At 37.8% G+C, this 20,876-nt stretch overlaps 1 protein-coding gene across 1 annotated transcript in view; it reads right to left on the reverse strand.

The window, feature by feature from the left end:
• DNAH5 (dynein axonemal heavy chain 5) overlaps positions 1–20,876 on the reverse strand; it is a 253,279-nt gene that overhangs the window by 60,020 nt on the left and 172,383 nt on the right. Inside the window, exons 56-63 of the mRNA XM_030927396.1 lie at positions 17,841–18,072; positions 16,588–16,702; positions 16,161–16,337; positions 13,173–13,376; positions 9,897–10,076; positions 6,299–6,436; positions 1,650–1,785; positions 716–1,032 (exon numbers count right to left, since the gene is read on the reverse strand). Coding sequence (XP_030783256.1) covers positions 716–1,032; positions 1,650–1,785; positions 6,299–6,436; positions 9,897–10,076; positions 13,173–13,376; positions 16,161–16,337; positions 16,588–16,702; positions 17,841–18,072 — 1,499 coding nt within the window. The remainder of the gene's footprint in view (positions 1–715; positions 1,033–1,649; positions 1,786–6,298; positions 6,437–9,896; positions 10,077–13,172; positions 13,377–16,160; positions 16,338–16,587; positions 16,703–17,840; positions 18,073–20,876) is intronic.

Below are 20,876 nucleotides of genomic sequence, written 5' to 3' on the forward strand. Positions count from 1 at the left end.
TGTTTCATACATAAAATTGTTTTAAGTATTCTATAAAATTGCCTTCAAGTATATGAATAAGGTGTATATGAAACATAAATGAATTTCGTGCTCTGACTTGAGTCCCATCCTCAAGTTATCCCATTATGTACATGTAAATATTCCAAAATCTAAAATCTGGAACACTTCTGATCTCAAATATTTAGGATAAGGGGGCATTCACCTTTTACATAGATTTTTAGAGACCCTTGGTTTTGAAACCCACACTTGGTGAAATTGTAAAGAAGTTTAATTGTTTCCATTGTTGTTTAGCAAACCATCATTTTGTTTTATTGGGAAGCATGTAAAGGTTCTGTGTGGTAGCAATGTTTTTTCTTCACCACTACCACTTTTGTGACAAATAATAATGTGATAATTAGGAAGTATTCATGCAAAATGCTGCACACTTTGCGTGATACAGCTCTGCCATTCTCTACTCATCAAAGAGAGCCCTGGACCCTGACAGAATAGTCTGAAACCACTGAAAGATGGCATTGGTAGAGATTAACACATATGCAAATAATGAAAGTTTTAGAAAATATTTTCATATTAGATTTAAGCTTGCATCTGCTACTGCTCTACCTAGGATTACAAAAACATCTCTAATGTTTTTGAATATTTCTTTCCTCTTGGATTTTTGTTTATCTGAGGCAATAAAACTTAACCAGTAACATAAACATACTAAAACACAAATTACCTGGAGTTCATTTTGGCTTTCTTTATTTTTAATCCAGATCTTGCCTTGAGTCTGTGGATCAATTAACAAAGGGTAACGAGATGCCTTCGTGACAATAATTCCATTTTGAATGGACAGGTCATCATTTGGCAGACCTTGGAGGTTCCATTCACTAATAGTAGGAGCATCAATCAACATCTCACTGAGATTTAGGTTCTTTCCAAATGGAATTTTCCGGGCTTTCATTTCCTTCCGCCAGTCATTTAACAGAAGATCACGAAACTCTTGGTTAAATGGACCAGAATAAGACAGAAAAGCTGTAGCCAACAGTACATCCCCTAAAACAGAAAACAAACACCACTGAAATACTTTAGGTTCATCCTTGTAATTGTACAGCATATTAAAAATGAAAAAATTTAACAGACAATAATTCTTTTAAACTAAATTCCACAAATCAAACTGGAAGCACGTGTGGCTGTGCCAGTGAATAAGCAGTAGTCTGGTTTATTAGTCAATAGGGTCCAAGTGGCCTACCAAGTGATACCTGCTAGCAGTCAAGCACTGGATGATTTTTACTCTCATTAGAAGTGAAAAGATGGCCTCTAAGTTTAAGAGAATCAAACCTCTTAAGACAGAGCCTTCATTAAATGTGACCTTGATCAATATACCCATGTACTCACAGAATTCTAAAGTGACCTGATAATAAAAGGTATAAAGATAGTTAACACATCTAATAAGGACAGCACAGATGCCAGACCAATGTCTCTTTCTCTGAAATAGCTGGAGAAACACACACACACACACACACACACACACACACACACACACACAGGAATTTGAAATAATCAAGCGTTGTTTTTTAATTTTGATTAAAGTATAAGCCGTCTAAAGTATAAGCTGTCTAATTCCCTATCACAGTCAACACACAATCTCATTAATAAAGCAATTTACACACCTACGAGTCTTTTAGTTTGTGCAGCAAACTCTTGGCTTTGCTGTGTCCATCTTTCCTTTTCGCCTGCCAAGCCACTGATGAGTGTGGAAGCTGTCTGCATCTTGTGTCTGCATCGCTCTGCGTCTTCGAGTAAGGTCTAACAAAAGTCATATCACAAGAAAACTTTTACTGAAATAAAGACAGCCTCTGGCTCAAAAATATAACTGTAGAACATGCCATACTATCTGCCTTCCTGAGGCATGTGAGCCATTACTTCACAAGAAGCATGACATTCTATTTCCATGTGTCTGTCAGCCCAGTCCTCTCTCCTTTGCCCTGTCCTCTCTCTTATCCCCTGCTCATGGAACTTGGCTGGATGGAGTTTCGCTCTTGTTACCCCAGCTGGACTCCAATGGTGCGATCTCAGCTCACTGCAACCTCTGCCTCCCGGGTTCAAGCAATTCTCCTGCCTCAGCCTCCCAAGTAGCTGGGATTATAGGCATGTGCCACCATGCCCCATTAATTTTGTACTTTTAGTAGAGATGGGATTTCTCCATGTTGGTCAGGCTGGTCTCAAACTTCCAACCTCAGGTGATCCACCCACCTCAGCCTCCCAAAGTGCTGGGATTACAGGCATGAGCCACCACACCTGGCCAGTGCTTAGTTCTTAAAAACAAATGGCTCCAGTGGCTCACGCCTGTAATCCCAGGACTTTGGGAGGCCATGAAGTGGGCGGATCACTTGAGATCAGGAGTTCAAGACCAGCCTGACCAACATGGTGAAACCCCGTCTCTACTAAAAATACAAAAATTAGACGGGCGTGGTGGCAGGCACTTGTAATCCCACATACTTGGGAGGCTGAGGCAGGAGAATCACTTGAACCCAGGAGGTGGAGTTTGCAGTGAGCCAAAATCGTGCCGCTCAAATCCAGCCTTGGCAACATAGTGAGACTCTGTCTCAAAAAAACACAAAAAGCAAAAAACAAATAGCTCTGTTTCTTAGGGTTTAAGCAACAATTACTTATTCTACTTGTAAAAATCTAAACTTATGAAATAAAATGGGTATGGACAAAGGTTTAGCTACATGCCAAGTCATTGGGTGTTCAAATATATATATACATGCTAAATGTCTAACAATAGAGGATTATTTAAATAAATTATAGTGTATCCATAAGAATACTCTGAAGCCATCAAAAAAATCCTATAAAAATTTTTATGACCAAGAAAGAAAAGCACAATATATTAAGTTAAAAATTTAATTTATAAAATGGTATTCCTAAATTATCAGTTATGGAGTTTAAAATGCATGTGAAAGGTGTATATTATGATATGAATAATAACAGAATATGATTAATGTTTATCTCCAGGGTTACCTGTATTTTCTATAGAGACATGAATTGCTTTTGTAATAATAACACATTACAGTGTTTTTCAAAAGCAGGATATTTATTCCACTTTGTCCTAATCTATTTTCTTCCTCTAGAGTTAAGGCAAAAAAACTAACAGTCCATCAGACAGGCACATCCCCTAACCATGGCCCCTCACATCTGTCTGCTTCCTTCAAGAAGGAAGGTGCCAGTTGGGAAGGACAATCCTACATCGTTTATTAGAAAAAAAACCTTTTTATTTGTAAGATACGTTTAATATTGATTTGCTTTCGCTAAATTCTTCAATCCCAATTCCATCAGCCAAATCCGAAAATGACCAGGCCTCTCCCTTTCTGGCTTTTGTTTTCTGGAAGCCCAGGCTTCTTTGGGGGATTACAATTTGGGAGAAGAGAAAGGAGCAAATGTTGAGAATGCAAGAGAAAGAAAACCGTAAGTTCTGTGTGTTCCTCCCAGCCTGTTGAGGGGAGCACACGGGACTTATTGGGTTCCCTGAGTAGTACCCCCATCCTCAGGCCCACTCTCTCATAGGTCCCAGAGAGGTGACCAGCTCTCCTGCAGGCCTAGGCAAGCTCAACCCTAGGAAAAGGCACTGGATTCTGCATGGGGTGTAGCCAGGACACACTCTCCTTCAATGGGCCATGCCGGCCTGGGCCATGGTGAACTGTAGATTGGAACCCTTCTCCTGCCTTCTGGGAGGCCCACAAACCCCCGGACTTTCATGCAGTCCTACGGAGGGAGAAGAGCAACAAAAACGACTGAAGATCAAGTTCAGAAGTTGGTTGTAGGAATGTCCAGATTTTTTTTTTTAATAAGGAAGCTGACATTTGTTGAAATTCAAGTTTTAGAGTTAGAGCCATAATGTTACAGTTCTTCTGTGGTCCCATGATTATTTACCTAACAAATAGAAGATGCTCCAAAACAATAAAGCTTGCTGAATGAATTAAGGTAAAAATGTTAAAATTTACACATAATAAAATGAGAAGGTAAAATATTTTCCCTGTGTTCAGTAGAGCTTCCTGATACAAATAACCATCCAAAATGGTAGAAATTAACACTCCTTCCAAAGTAGATTCTTTCAAACTGCTATAATGTTTTCCATACATAAGTGAATTTTATGAGGCATAAGTATACAAACCCACATAAGTGCTACTTCTTTTTTATAATTTAATTTTCATTTTAAGTTCAGGGGTACCTGTACAGGTTTGTCCTATAAGTAAACTTGTGTTGTGGGGGTGTGTTGTGCAGATTTTTTCATCACCCAGGTATTAAGACTAGTACTTGTTATTTTTCCTGATTCTCCCCCTCCTCCCACCCTCCACCCTCCAATAAGCCCCAATGTGTGTTGTTCCTGTCTATGCATCCATGTATTCTCATCATTTAGATTCCACTTATAAGTGAAAATATATGGTATTTGGTTTCTCAGTTCCTGTGTTAGTTGCTAAGGATAATGGCCTCCAGTTCCATCTATGTTCCTGAAAGGACACAATCTCATTCTTTTTTATTGCTGTGTAGTATTCCATGGTGTACGTGAACCACATTTTCTTTATCCAGTCTACCACTGTTGAACATTTAAGTTGATTCCATGTATTTGCTATTGTGAACGGGACAGCAATGAACATACTCACACATCTGGCTTTATAACAGAACGATTTATATTCCTTTGGGTATATATCAAGTAATGGGATTGCTGGATCAATGGTATTTCTGTTTTCGGGTCTTTGAGGAATTGTCACACTATCTTCCAGAATGGTTGAACTAACCTAACTCTGACCAACAGTGTATAAGCATTCTTTTTCTCCACAATCTCACCAGCATCTATTGTTTTTTGACTTTTTAATAGTAGCCGTTCTGACTGCTGTGAGATGGTAACTCACCGTAGTTTTGACTTGCATTTCTCTAGTGATCAGTGATATTCAGCTTTTTTTCATATGATTATTGGCCGCATGTATGTCTGTTTTTGAAAAGTGTCTGTTGCAACAAAAGCGAAAACTGACAAATGGGATCTAATTAAAATAAAGAACTTCTGCACAGCAAAAGAAACTATCAACAGAGTGAAGAGGGAACCTATAGAATGGGAGAAAATTATTGCAAAATATGCATCTGAAAAAATCTTACTGTCCAGGATCTATAAGGAACTTAAAGAAATTCACAATAAAAAAAAATCTCATTAAAAAGTGGGCAAAGGACATGAACAGATATTTTTCAAAAGTGCTACTTCTTTAAAGCTTCCAAAAGCTTTTACTTTGCTTGCAGAAGATTTATCTTTAAGAGAATATACCATACATTCTGTAGATAGTGAAACTGAAATGTTTATCTAAACTCTTATTGGGACCCCCGTAAAACTAACAAGGCAGGAATTTCAATTCTGCCAAGTAAAGGCTGAGAAGAGGTAGGGGTGAATTTCATAAAATTATCAAGGTATTATCTACCAAATATAGGATTTATCAGAGGCAGATACAGATTTTATTAAGCCAAAAGCTTATGTACTCTAGGGAGACCACTTTATTAAAAAAAAAAAAAAAAGTATGTATTTAAGAGAAAAAAAGTGTCAAAATCCTGGTTACTTAGAAACTCAGGTACTTTTCCTCTGTGATCTCTTTAGACATTTGATTTGAATGCTCTAAAATGAGAACAAAGATAGGTAAGGCACTAGGCTGCCTTGGTTCACGCCTGTAATTCCAACATTTGGGAGGCCGAGGCAGGTGTATTGCTTAACCCCAAGAGTTTGAGACCAGCCTGGGCAACATGGTGAAAACTTGTCTCTACAAAAAATTAGCCAGGCATGGTGGTGAATGCCTGTAGTCCCAGCTACTTTGGAGGCTGAGGTAGAAGGATCATTTGAGGCCAGGAATTCAAGGCTGCAGTGAGCCACGATCGTGCTACTGCACTCCAGCCTGGACGACAAAGCAAGACCTTGTCTCAATAAAGAAATAAATAATAAATAAATAAATAAATCCACCCTGCCTACTTTGCAAGTTATTTCAAAGATTAAATGAGATAACATGGGAGGACACGATTTGAAAAACATAACAAAAATGCTACTACACAAGATGCTATCATTATTACCATCCCCGACTAATAAAGAAACTCAAAATGGCTATGTTCCAGCACTGACTGCCATCTCGACTGACCATCCTGTCGTCTCACCAAAGACCCTTGGTGTCCATTATGTGCTATGTATGTATTATGTATAAATTCAGTGAATCCCCACAAAAACCCACACTCTTGGAGAGAGAAGCTGTGGAGATGTGTGACAGTCCCTGCCATGACAAAGGACAGTTACCTGCTTTTCAGTCATGGCCTGTTCATACTCAGCCTGCACCACGTCGAGTTCCGCCTGCTTGTCATCCAACTCCGCCTGGGCTTTCTGCAGATCCTGCATGGCCAGGAGATGGCGATTCTCTTGCACCACCAAGTTAGCCTGCAGAGGACACGCACAGAGTGAAGAGATGGGCAGCCAATCTCAAAAAGTCCCTCATTTCAGGGTCTGAGAACTCAATTACACCGCGTGTTAATACCTTTGCTTTGTTCCAGCTCCAGAATCCTTTCAAATCACATTAAGTCCTGAACAAATCTTAATGTGAATTTGACATAAATGTGTATAAGCAGAAAGTTACAGTTCATTAGAAAGGAGGTCAGCAAATATTTTCTTTAAAGTGCCAGATAGTACATATTTTGGGCCAAGAGGCAAAATCAAAACTATTGCTCATGTACTTATTTTAGAACTATTTAAACATGTAAAAACTACTCTTATTTCACAAGCCATCCAAATATAGGTAGTGGGCTAGATTTCGCCCACGGGTCATAGTCTGCCTAGATCAGAACACTGTAATACTAAATATATATAGGTAAATTATAAAACAAGCTAATATTAAGAGCTGTAGAAAAAAACAGTATTTAGAACTATCTGCCTAGCAGGACTCATCACTGTTGAGGAATAATAAAGGATAGAGAATGATTATTTACTGATTATAAACATCTAGGTTTTGTGTATCGTGGTGGTCTTGACATTGTTCCTTTCACTTTCATATACTTCTTGCCTTCTGGAAAGCATATTTGATACCCTGAGCTGTGACTAATTAAAAATGTTTGTTTTAAAGAAGCTATTAAGATAGAATCAAACGACTTAACCAAAAGCAATTTTAGCAAAAGATGAGATGTAAAAAAGTAGTTCATGCCTAAGAAATTTAGATCCTTTAAAATCATTTTTTGAAACCGAATTTTTCCCTTTCAAATTTACAAAATGTTAATATTGACTTTCATGGGATGACTAGAAGGCACAGTCTTTCTGAAGCATTTGAGAAAAGATGATTTTTAAAACACTTTTGAAATAAATTACTTTCCTATCTCAAAACTTCAGGCTTCCAAATTTGGGCAGAATAAATCTTTAAGGAAAACCTCAAGAGTTCCATAATTGACTAGATCCAGTGATGGGCAAAAGCATCGCTTGTAAGTGACAATTTAAAAAGAACCTGACTGGCGGAACATTTTTTCCTCAGCTCTGCAGTAAGCTGCAACTGTTGCCATGGCTCCAACACGGAAGGAAAAAGTAAGGTCACCATGTCAAGCAACTTACAAATTAAAGTCACCTACTAATGACAAACTATTGCAAACCCAAAGATTTTGAACATTTTCTAGTACTTTACTCACCAATAAATAAATAAAATTTTTATTAAACGAACCTGTCAACAATTGCTAATCAAAATCCTTCAAACCCAATTAATTGCTCAACTTAGGAGTTGTAGAACTCTGTGCAGGTAGCTTAAACCCCGTGAGCTTCAGTTTCTTCATTAAAATATTGAAAAACTAACTCCTACGACTTTTTGTGAGGATTAAATAAGATAACATATGTAAAATCCCAAGTCTAGTCCCCAGCACATGAGTTCAATAAACAGTAGATGTTGTTACTGTTATTATCCATGTACAATATTTAAGTTCTGCTTTTTTATAACATCCTCTTTATTTGTACCTATACTGATTTCCATGAAGTTTTACAGGAGAAATCTCATTATAAGGAACTTGAATAGAATCTAAATTGCTATTGCTGTAATTCACACTTGTTTGAATGTATTCACTACTAGAAGTCACTTAGCCCAACTATAAGGATTGCAAGATGACAGCAGCTCCTCAGTGTGTCCATTACTAATTAGTGTCTAAGAGATTCCACCTGAAGTTTACAGAATGCCCTTGACCTCTCCTCATTTAAGAAGCAGGGGATTGCAAGTGAAGCCCCTCCAGGAAGAAGGGAAGCTAAAGGCTTAGGTCTGAATTTCTTAATATATTCAACGGAACCACCTGGTGACAATATGTACTCACTTCCTCTTCTACTCCTCCCTACACAGCAAACATGGATCTGTGTAACAGCATGTATTTTTCTGTCTGACGTAAGAGGAACCTGACAAGCTGTGTGGTCCAAGATGCTAGATACTTATAAGAATATAAGAGAACAGACTTCTCAGAAAGAAAAGCACAGGTCGTAAGAGCAAATAAAAAGGTTCCCATTTCTGATACTGTTCACTTCCCTTCCTACTGTAGGACCCAGATTGTCTTGAGACAAGCTGAAAGCTGAAATGTGGATGGCATTGAACACAGGGGAAGAGATCTCATTGTTCTTACGCAAGCCTTGTTCAGAATGTCCATGTTTAAAGATTTCAGCTATGTACTTAAAATAACAATAATAACAGAAAAAACGATGTATCATGAACTTAATTGTAGTTCTCTTTAAGACACTATGCATGGTTACCCACTGGAAAAGTATGCGAAGAATGACCTGTACTTTTCACTTGATATAAATATTGGTTCTAATTCAGTCAATATCAGATTGTCCATTTTTGATCTACGCTGAAGTCTTCAACAGTCACAATACCCACGGAGTCAGACAGCATGACATCAATTATTTGCTCTGAAATTCTCGGACTCAAATGACTCTTTGTCCCTTTAGGTTGTCCTAGGACCTCAAGAGCCTCAATTGCTGAATAAATGGTCTTGGTATCACAACAAGTAGAAACAAAATAGCATTTTCAACTCTATGCCTATCTTCCTGATACTCTCGATTACTTGTATGATGATTATTAAGTTTCCTGGGTAGTTTACAAGTATAAGTAGAATTTAGTTGATGATTAAGAAAGATGAGACTCATACAAAAGCAAAATAATCAACCAAGCCATGAGATATGATTTTGAGACTTCAGCATTTCATTTTCAAAAAACACACTCTCCATGGCCTCTCCATTTGCTGAAGACTGCCTCTTTTCATGGTAGGGGAATATGCAAAAATGAAGCTTAAGTATTCAATTACGCAAAAGAAACATAAAGCATGTCTAAAAAGTCACATTAAATAACAACTATTCAGATATTCAGTTTCTTTCCTGAGAGACAAAACAAAAATGGAAAAGGGAGGAATATGTCATGCCTTAAGCCAAGCTAAGACCAGCTTCCAGCATGTTCTTCTGTCTTGACCCTACCTCATTCATAGGACTCTCTGGATAAAGATCTTAAATATCAGCAGAGGATTCTATGCTACAGTTCGCGGTGGTTTTTTGTTTGGTTGTTTGGTTGGTTGGTTTTTGTTTGTTGTTGTTGTTGTTTTTTCAAGTTTGCATTGTGGAGGAAAACTATCGAGCAGCCCACAATGGACTTGTAGTGAGCATCATTGTAGAGAGGCCATCCCTGCTTAGAGGCTCATACGGTTCTGATTAGAGCAGGATTACAAAGAAGAAAGAAACATCCTGTGCTTGGCCTTTCTAATGCTCCCTCTCCCCGTGGACCTGAGTACCCTAACACCAGAAGCCACAGGCACACGTGCTCCTGTGAAAAGATAAGATCGGTTGACCTGTAGACTCCGCCCAGCCACCTTCACCCAGGTCTGCCTAGGAGGCTTACCTTCAGAGGCAGCACCTCTTTGTTTATAGAAAAGAAGGAAGCCATGGCTTTCGTCCAGGAACAAAGACCAGCTACATTTCCACATACGCGTTTAGCAGTTTCGATGTTATAGTCAGGCATTTCAAAGTAAGGACTCAAAAACTCTATCACCTCTTCATTGATTGTGTCTTTTGGGAATTGCTATGGAAGAAAAGAGTAAAATAAGGTCAAAACACTTCTTTCCAGGAAGTCATACTTGCATCACGCTCTCAATGCTACTGAAATGACTGAACAACCACAAATGAATGAAGGGCATTATATTTTGTCACTATTTTAAGATATTAGGCAAAAGTCCTAAAGGTAAAAGCACAGTAAGAAATGATAGCAAAGAAGTCTATGAGAGCACACTCTGTCTTCTGTAGGAAAGATACCAACCTTAAATAAATATAGTGAGATCCAGGGAAAGAGAAAATTATTGAGGTGACGAACACTAATATGGTTATTAGAATTTCCAAAGCAATAAAGATCTTTTGTCATTAATCCTAAATAGATGAATTATAAGCCCATAAAATCCCCAATGAAAAACAAATACAAGTGTATTCAGTCTGAGGACATATATATTTAGCATTTATCAGCAACTAAATGCTTAATACATTCAGACAGAGGTTTTATTAAAATCACCTAAAATGTGAAGATAATAACTTGGACATTAGGCTTTGAGGGTGATGAATTAATTTTTAATCACAGAACTATCAAGAATATGAGAGAATTATTATCTTCTGGTGGGATAAAATTTTAAAATAGTAGCAGAAATGAATTAAGAATGCCTTTCTGCATCAGAAAAAGCAGACTGACCAAACAATGAAATTGGATCTTTTAAAAGTGGTGTTTGATCATTTAAAAGAGGATGATTAAATGTCTTCCAAGCAGAAAGAAATTTAGCACCTAAATAATTTAGTGACACAAACCTTCACAGAACTCATAATGTATAGTAGAACACACTCTCATTCAGATCTCGTTTAATGTAACTCGTTTTTATGAGACTTGAAAAATCGTAACTCAAAAAAAAAAAAAAAGGCCAGATAAATGTCTGGGAGCAACAGAAGGTCAGTGGTGACAATGACAAATAGCAAGGGAGAGCCCAAGAGCAGGGGCTTTGCCACCAGGTAAATGTGAGGAACCTGGAATCACTTGTCAGGATTCCACCCAAAGTCCAAGTCCATAGGCAGAATCTCATATTATAATTATCTGGGACAAGTCTGTTTGGCCCACTAGTTTCATAAGCTACTTATTGTTACAGCTGTTGTATGCGCCTCACCACAGGCTCCATCATAGCGGTCACTTGAGCAATGCTGAATTGAAAACGGAAAGAAAGATGGTGCTGAATTCACAGCTTGGGAAATAGAGGTGGACTGGGTATTCCTAATTAATTGCTTTGAGATTTGAACATGAAAGAAAAGACAATAAAGCTTCCAGAAGAAAACTAGAAATCTGCCTTGGATGTGGGCAAAGATCTCCTAAACAGAACATAGAAAGCACTATTAGGGAAAATATTAATAAATTGGACTACATTAAACCTAAGAATTTCTGTTTTTCAAAAGACATCATTAATCGAGGGAACAACTAATGCCAGAAAGCAGCAGAAGATATTTGCAAACATACAAATGACAAATTAGTCATATTTTATATATAAGGAAATTCTACAAAGTAATAAAAAAATTAACTGGACAAGCAACTCCAACAGGCACTTAACAAAAGAATTCCCCAGAGGCTCACAAGCCTATGGAAAGGTCGGGAAATACAAATTAAATAAACAACAATAAGACACCACTACAAACTCATCAGAGTAGCTAAAAGTAGAAAACAGTGAGGATGCTGAGCAACTCATACATTGCTGGTGGGGGTATATATTGACACACCATTTTTGAAAACTCTTCAGCACTACCTACCAAAGCTGATTAAATGCATATAACCAAAGTCCCAGAAATTCCACTCCTGAGCATGAAACCAACAGGAATGCATAGCTAGAGCCACCAAATGACCAATATTCACAGCAGCTTGATTTATAATAGCCATAAATTAATACTAACCCCAAAATTCATCAACAGTACAGGAACAAACAAAATGAAGCATATTACAATGTTTCACACTGGTGCTGGTTTAAACGGGCTTGTAAGAAATGATTGTTAAATTTCCAGGAATTCTGCAAACTTGCTAGACTCAGCCATTATCAAAAATTAAAATATATAAGCTTACAACTAAATAAACAATATTTCAAGCAAAGGTTATAGTCAAAGCTCATAACTTGCTAATTCTGAGACTAAATTCTACTATCATCTGTGCTTTTGAGGTCATTTACAACTATTGTATCTATATGGTGGAAATGCTACACAATGGCATACTACCATGCACCTCTTCTCAACTCTAGATTCAGCAACATCATTTTGGCAGCTTAAAATAGCCATCATGGGAGTGCTTACATCATGGCAAGACTTCAAATCAGAGCTTTTTTTTTGCTTTTTTTTTTTTTCCTTTCTCCCTTAAGAATCAGTTGTTAAACATTTCTCACACACACTACAGCACATTTATATACTGAGAAACTATATAACAATGAAAAAGGAAAGACTGTCATTTGCAACAAAAAGAACGAATTTCACAGACATGTTGAATGAAAGAGGTCAAAACAATAGCGTTCATACAGTATTATTTCATATATGCAAATTTCAAAACAGGCAAAGCGAACTATCTGGATAAAGGTAAGGATACAATTATCTTAAGGAAAGTTATTGACTTGGTTGGGACACAAGAGAGATTTCTGGGGTCTGAAAATACGTGTTTTTCTTCCAGTGTTCACAAATAGGTATATACATATGTAAATATTCATCAAGCTATACATTTAAAATTTGTGCATTTATTCATGTTAAGTTCTATCTCATAAAATTAAAAAAGCTGTAAATTAACACTAAAAAATTACTACTGAGAAATGCAAAATACAAATACTTGTATATATTTGTATTCATGTGAATATAACATAAACACACACTTATTGTCTTCTTAAAATGATTTTTTTAACTTTTATTGAAGTATACATAACTCTGATGATGCCTTAATACAACTAAAATCCGTCAGAAAAAACTCTAATGCTAATAATGTTTTATATTCAAAACAGAAAGTTTTACTCTGAAAAAAACATGTATGTAGAGTGAATTCTTTCTTTAGAAACTTATTCTACCAAAAGGACTCCTATGCCAGTGAAGAATGAGTTCCCTCTTAGCCCATCACCACTGAACTACTAACCTGTAAGTTCTGTAAAAAGTTCCCTGCAGTCATCAGTTTTAAGGATTCCTGCCAGGAGGGCATGGTACAGCTTTTTTCCAGGTCAATTTTGACAGCATTGACTTTCCTTTGAAACAGCAGCAGTACGCAATCCATGATCCGCATGATGAGATGAGGGGGACGGCCCAACGTGCGGACAGTGGCGATGTCCGAAGGCCTGATGGTCTGGGGGATGAAAGGAAGGATCAACCAACCTCAGACAGGAAAGCACAGACAAGCAAACCTTGCATGTCCAAATGCTGCTATTTCAACAGAGGACAGAAAACTGTTTTAAGTTACATGTAGAGCCATGGGGTCTAGATGCATATTTAATCCCAAGGAAACACCATGTCCCAACAAATTCAAATTTCTACTATTCAAACTAGCAGTGAGAGGAAAGAAATGTTGGTGAGCAGATAAGGAGCTGTGACTTCTCTAAAAGTGCAGATGGCTTTGTGCAGAAAAAAGAAAGACATAATCTGGAAGAAAAAGAATAGTCAGCACATAAGTAGATTTCGAGGTTCAAAACCAGGAAAATTACAGTATTTGCAGTGCTTTTTTTACTCATTAGCTATGTAGGTCAAGAATCTGCCTCTCTCTCTTAAACAATTCAGGCTTGTCACTGTGGACCGACACCAGAGGGTAGCCGCAGGGCTGACAGATTGAATAATTAGAGGTTTCTTAGCTGGGAACTGACCTTTAAATGACGGGACTTGAGTAATATGAATTTTACGAAGCTGTCTCTTAGAAAAGTTCCATTCAATTTCTAGTACGTATATTCTTACAGAGTAAATGATTTAATAGTCACATACACCTGTTTTGGTTGATAATAACTGCTCAATCGCCTAAAACTCACTATGGAATAAGTATTGAAAAAATGTTAAATGTAAGAATTGGAAACAATCCTATCTCTAGGACAAATAGTATATATTCCTTCCTTCCAGATCTTCAAAACATCCCTCTGGTTTGTATTTGCATCCTTTCTATCAAAAGACAGTAACCAATGACCTTCTAGTAAAAGTGAATGATTTTTTCTCCAAGGACTGAGGAAAAAGAAAAAACACTAAACTTGGTAAATTAGGAATGTAACTACATACCTTGAAAAGGTTTGTATATATATAGTTTTGCATTTGTTTTTTGTTTTTTATTTTGAGACCTGAGTCTCACTCTGTCACCTGGGTTGGAGTGCAGTGGCGTAATCTCAGCTCACTGCAACCTCCCCCTCCCAGGTTCAAGTGATTCTCGTGCCTCAGCCTCCTGAATAGCTGGGACTACAGGCACACGCCACCATGCCCAGCTAATTTTTCTTTTTCTTTTTTTTCAAAGTAGAGACAGGGTTTTACCATGTTGGCCAGGCTGGTCTCAAACTCCTGATATCAGGTGATCTGCCCACCTCGGCATCCCAAAGTACTGCGATTACAGGAATGAGCCACCAAGCCCAGCCTGTTCTAATATATTAATACTAGCATTTATGAAAGACAGACAGCTGGAAGTTAGGGTGAATGTGTAGTAGAGAACTGAAAATGGCAAACAGACCTTTATTTGAGGTGCACAGCTATAAAAGAAAAGAGAAAAATAGAACAGCAGTCAGTGGGGAAAGTAGGGTAGGGTCAAATTAAAGTTATATAAAATGTAAGGGCCAGGCATGCTTATTTTACTTTAGCTTTAAAAATAATTTTCAAACAGAATGGTGCTCAGCTGTGTTAGATGCCCAGGTAAAAGAAGTTGGAGAGGGGAACAAAAACTCAACCTGTTTCACCTAAGCATTAAAGTCCTATTTTTTCTGCAGGCCAAGAAATATGACTGTTATATAATCTTCTGTATGCCGTGGCAATAATAGAACAGTTATCTAACATCTGGAGATATTTTTTATTTTTGCTGTGAGCTGGTTAAAGTCAGATTAATATCAAGATAGGAAGAGACACATTCTCTGCACGAGATTTGTTATCTTATTTGTTGTATAGATTTAGGTAACCTGATGTCAAAATGTTAGAGTTTGTACATACCTGGAACTTTCTTAGTAAAAGTGAGTCTTCAAAACTGGACCAGCCTTTAAGGTGTAGCCTAGTTCACTAAAGTCATTTCATTTTCTCAAAATCCAACCTCCTTTGTAATTTTGCCATTGGTGTATTGCCACACAGTTTGATATGGTTTAGCTCTGTGTCCCCACCCAAATCTCACCTCAAACTATAATCTCTACATGTCAAGAGAGGGACCTGGTGGGAGGTGATTGGATCATGGGGACAGTTTCCCCCATGCTGTTCTCATGATAGTGAGTAAGTTCTCAGGAGATCTGACGGTTTCAAAGTGGCAGTTTCCCCTGTTCTCTCTCCTGCTGTCTTGTGAAGAAGGTGTCTGCTGCAGTTCACCTTCTCCCATGATTGTAAGTTTCCTGAGGCCTCCCCAGCCAAGGAGAACTGTGAGTCTTTTGTTTATAAATTACCCAGTCTCAGGTAACATCTTTATAGAGTGTGAACACAGACTAATACACAATTGTACTGTTTAATTGCATTGGAAGCCTGCTCAAACTCTCTCATTAATGAGCTACATCAGATCAGTAGTTCTTTATTTGGGTAATTCAGAGACAGAAAACATTGTATCTTACAGATCATCTACTCCAATGGCCTCAATGAATGAGTGAGGGACTGCTGCCTTAGAAAGCTGATGTGAATTTTCCAGCATTACACAGCTTATTGATGATAGAGTTGAAATGAGGACCCAGGACTCTTGGCCACTAGTATATGGCATTGCCCAACATTGATGAGTGAATAGAGTGATATGTTAAGTAGAATATGCAAAACCCATAAAGAGCTAATAAAGTCTCTAGCAGAAAATATTACTTGAAATCACTCCAGTGGATAGAGCTTTGGTCTGAACCAGTAGAGCATTTCCTTGCTGTTATTAATCTTTTTAGCCTTAGTCTGCCTCTGAGGCCCTAAAGTTGATATCTGTTATATCACATAGATGCACCTGCAATGCAGCTTCTGCCTCTTCCAAAGCTGGTTTTGCTGCTTCCAGTTTTTCTTCAGCAATGGCTTTGTCTTTAGAGATGCTGTCCACAATGGCCTGGGCCCTGTCCTTCACCTTCTGTACCTCAGCCTTGACCTTTTCAGCAGCCTGTGCTTTCATCGTCACTTCTTTTAAGACCTAATTCAATATAAAGCAACAATACTTCGTCAAAAAGGATTAAACATCCAGCTGAAAATGCACATTTTTGCCTTGATTTGTTGATTTTGTCCACTTACCCAGTTTTTTATACATAAAATTAAGAGTATTTTATTCCAATGGAAAGTAATGTGTACTTTGAGAGTTATAGCCACTGACTATGCATAGACCATTAACACTTGTGAACTTGGAATTCAAAAGGAATGTGGTACACGTGTAAATGCCCACCCACCGTGTCGGCTTTATTGTTGGCCACTTGCAGCTCCTTTTCTTTCACTTCCAGTTCTTTACTCAAGGCTGCAACAGACTCTGAAGCTTCTTTGAGCTTTTCCAATCCAGTATTCATTCTGGGATTGAAAATCCAAGCAAACAATGTTAAAATGTGTAGGACTCAGATACAATTTTCAAGTACTGGTCCACTAATGAGTGGTAATGGTTATATCTGAAGATTGCATGTATGCAAGTAGCAAACCCAAGAGGGTTTAGCAAAAAGGATACAGGTCCAGGCTTGACTCTAGACTGATAATATGTACGTTCTTCACAGACCACGTGCAAGAACAGTGAACCTGCTAGAACATGCATCATGAAATTAGGAACCATGAGGCTAGAATCTGTATCATGCAGGAAACATACTTAATGACATTAGGCTAAATGAAATGATGATAGACTTCAAATGCTTGAAGCCCTGTCATGGAAGAAGGAAAATAATGCCTGTTGTTTCAAAAGAGACCAATGAAATTAAAAGAATGATGTGGGCTTAAGAAACAAATTTAAAGCCATCAAAACAGCTGTCAGAAGGAACTAGCTGCCTGCCCGAACCTGAAATAATGTGACCTTAAAGATGGGAACCCTCAGAGTCATTTCATGTAACCACCCACCCAGGGATTCCTTACCCTGGCTCATTCTAGCCATGCTCAGGAAGATGATCTGATTGTTCAGAAAAGCATAGGGCAGAGCAGTGACATTTGGAAGAAACTTCAGGGAAGCAGGGATGCTCCTTAGGCAGTGAACATATGCATCAACCTGGCTTTTCCCTCTCAGTCACTCAGAAGGGATGGGAAGAGAAGGGTGAGAAGAGGGAAGAGGGGATGTCTGCATTCGCAACTCCCTTCCAGGTCTATTACTTCTATCCTGATGTCACTCAATATTATAGAAAGCAATGGACCACATAAAAACCTGGCAATAGTTTATCCTACTGGGCAAGGAATAGTCAATAGGCTCTAGAGGAAGGTTTCCCAACTTCAGCACCACAGACATTTGGGACTGGATACTTCTCTGTTGTGACAGAAAAGAACTGTAGGAAGTTGAGCAGCATCCCTAAGCCTCTACCCACTACATGCCAGCAGTACCCCTCCCCTGCCCTGCCGCCTCAGTTGTGACACACAAAAATATCTCTGGTCATTGCAAAATATCCACCAGGGCAAATCTGTCCCTGGTTGAGAGCCACGGCTTTAATATAGCTTTGTATATGAACATCACACTTACCTGTTGGCCAGGGTCTGTACCTCCACATGCTTTTCTCCATAGATGAACTTATAGCCCTGAATAAAGGAGAGGTATGATTTGGGCGTCACATGGGTAGAACGTCGGAATCTCTGGAAATAATCAACACACTTCTCGGCCACCCCATCCTGGAAGGAGCCCATGCATTGGACCACCTCCTTCTTGATTTCCAAACTGCAGTCAATATCATAGGAAGCGAGGAAGTGCTCAGACACTAGAGAGCATAAAGATGACAGTGTGTGAAATATGAATGTAAGTTACTCTTTTAAAACTTAACTGTTTACTTCTAATACTTAGACATTTCTTAGGAATGCAAACCATTTTTGTAGCCCCAGCTAGGTCGATCTATGTCAGCATTTTTGGCCCCAGGCCTATAACATCAACAATTTTATTTTCTGTTTTTTATATAAAACTATAAAAACAACTTTAAACCTCTCATCACTCTTCGTTGTCTGGTGCTTGTGCAGAGACATCTCTTCTACACAGCTGCAGGTTCTGGTCAGCAGCCAACCGGTTTTATGGCTTACATCAGGACAAATGGTACAAATAACTCAGAAATCAGTGTCCACCTGGTACTCATATTTAACAATGCCATTTATTTTGTCACTCAGAACCTGTCATACCCTTAGTTCCCCCCTGGCTCTGACTCCATTTGGCATGTGGAAACGTTCATCACTAAACTTTTTTATGCCGGAGTCATCTTGTTCTTAAATGTGGCAGCTGGTCATTTGTGGTCCGTTCTAATTTACAGTATTCTTTAAGAACGTTTGGGTAAAAAAGTCTTCTGTTGGAGACCTTTACCTTCCCCATAGCGCCTAATGGGGGACCAATTCTAAGACAGCCTTCCCTGCTATGGGAATAGGCTCATCAATCACCACGTACACCGAATGCCTGTTGCAGAGCCACCACAGAAATGGGTGCCATGGAATGAAAGAGGAATGTGAAACTTGGTATCAACCCCAGGGAATTTGTAAGAGTCACACATAATGCAGTTAAAATTATCACAACCATTTCTATGTATCTCAGAAGAAACAGCCTCTGTATGTAAGTATTGTAAAGAGAAATATGGTCAATAAAATGGGAGAAAAATGAATCAAGTAAGCAAGGCTTAAAAAGGCAAAGACATAAAAATAGTATTTATCACCATCAGTACTCAATCACTAAAGTACTTAAGGTTGTTATTGTGGGGCTGTATTTATATTTATGTAAATAATAGAGAAAATTCATCAGCTTGGTTACAAAAACAGTTTACCATACACTAAAAGGCAATAATTAAGATAATCAAAAGTCACATTTTCTCATATAAGTTAGCCAACCAGTACCAAGAATGGTTTAAACTCTAAGAAGTTCAAGTCTGGGCACTGGAACCATAGAACAATTCACACTTACGACACATTTTGTGTAGGTGTTAACCACAATGGCTACGGTGTCTACCATGTGCCAGGTATGATACTAAATGCTTTACTTGGCACTATGGGATATTCTTGGGGAATTGCCTACTTTCTGAAAACTTCCTTGTATTTATCACGTAATTATTTTCTTCCTTCTTATGTGAACAGAGAGTATCAATAATGGTGACCTTATTCTTTATGCACCAAATTGTCTTTTTGTCTCTCCAAAAAGACAAAGAGAATAAAATCAGGATGGATTCTAAGTATATTTTTCCACAGACCCAGGCTCTCTGGTGCAGGAAAGGTTACAGAAAGAAACAGACCACTCCCTCTTAAGAGTGATCCGTGCCTGCTGAGATTCAGTCAAGAGGCCAGAAAACCCTCTGTCATCTTCAATATCCCATCACCAAGGCAGTAATGCCAGTTTTGGAGCTACCTCCCGGCATTTTACAACATAAAGTAAAGCATATTTTTCTTTAAATGATTCATCAACAGATTCAGTCCATTTAAATTCACACATATAAAAAACTCACTTTTTTTTCAAAGGTATTTAAAAGTTACTAAAATTACTACCAAATCCAGTACCAGCCCTAGGGGCTTCTTTAAATTAGAAAAACTTTTCTAATTTATTATTAAAAGTATTAATAACATAATACTTTTATTTATTGGAAATATTTCTTATGATCCAAATGAAATGCTAACACAAACGAATGATACATTTCTTTCTAGATGCAGCTGGAGACAATAATTTAATTCAGAATCCATATCCTTAAGGCAACTAAAATAATAGTTTTTCTAGAAACCTTGTTGCTAATTTTCTAAAAAGAATAAATAACACTGAAATCCCTAAGTGTGTAAGTACTTGTAATCCTCACAGATGCTATTCTTTCAGGATTACATTACGCAGGTTACTGTTGGGTGTGGAAACGTTGATTTTCCCAACAAGATTTTCTATTTATTCAAGAAAGAAACCATGTCTTATGTCTTTTAATTATTTTATCCATTACTATGACTAGCATAGTATCAAATATTTATGTAGTATGCAGGCTGTAAATAGACTAAATTGGAGCTATAACCACAATAATTACTGGTTATCAAAAGGTTTAAAAATAATTAAATGTGCAGGTAAATTATGTAAAGCATCAATGTTATAGATACAGGAGGTCCAAGAAAATGGGAAAATTTCAAATATTCTCAAGAGAACAGAGGAAGGTTGAAGAATGTGATGTATCTTGATTAAGCCTTGGAGCTTGCATACATAAAAAAGATGGAGAAGAATATTCTTGGTAGACGGACTTGTGTGAAAAGAAAAGGATGAGTTAAACATGTTCAGAGGGCAAAGAGGTATATCCAAAGTTGAACTAGAGAAAGACTGCAAGTGATCAAGGCCATATTATGGAAAGATGATGAATTTCTACACAGTCTGATCCATTCGTTCAACATCATAAGTATCAAACACCTCTAGCTGCTGAAATTGTGAACAAAGGATGTGTAGTTCTTGACCTCATGGGAGTTTTTAGTCTCGTCAGACATTAATTTAGTCTTTAGTCTAGTGAGCATTAATCAAATAAATAACACAACTAGGTACACAAATTACACACTGTGGTTAATCCCAAAAAGAAAAAGC

The sequence above is a fragment of the Rhinopithecus roxellana genome, chromosome 3 (assembly GCF_007565055.1).
Source record: "Rhinopithecus roxellana isolate Shanxi Qingling chromosome 3, ASM756505v1, whole genome shotgun sequence".
NCBI classification, from domain to species: domain Eukaryota; kingdom Metazoa; phylum Chordata; class Mammalia; order Primates; family Cercopithecidae; genus Rhinopithecus; species Rhinopithecus roxellana.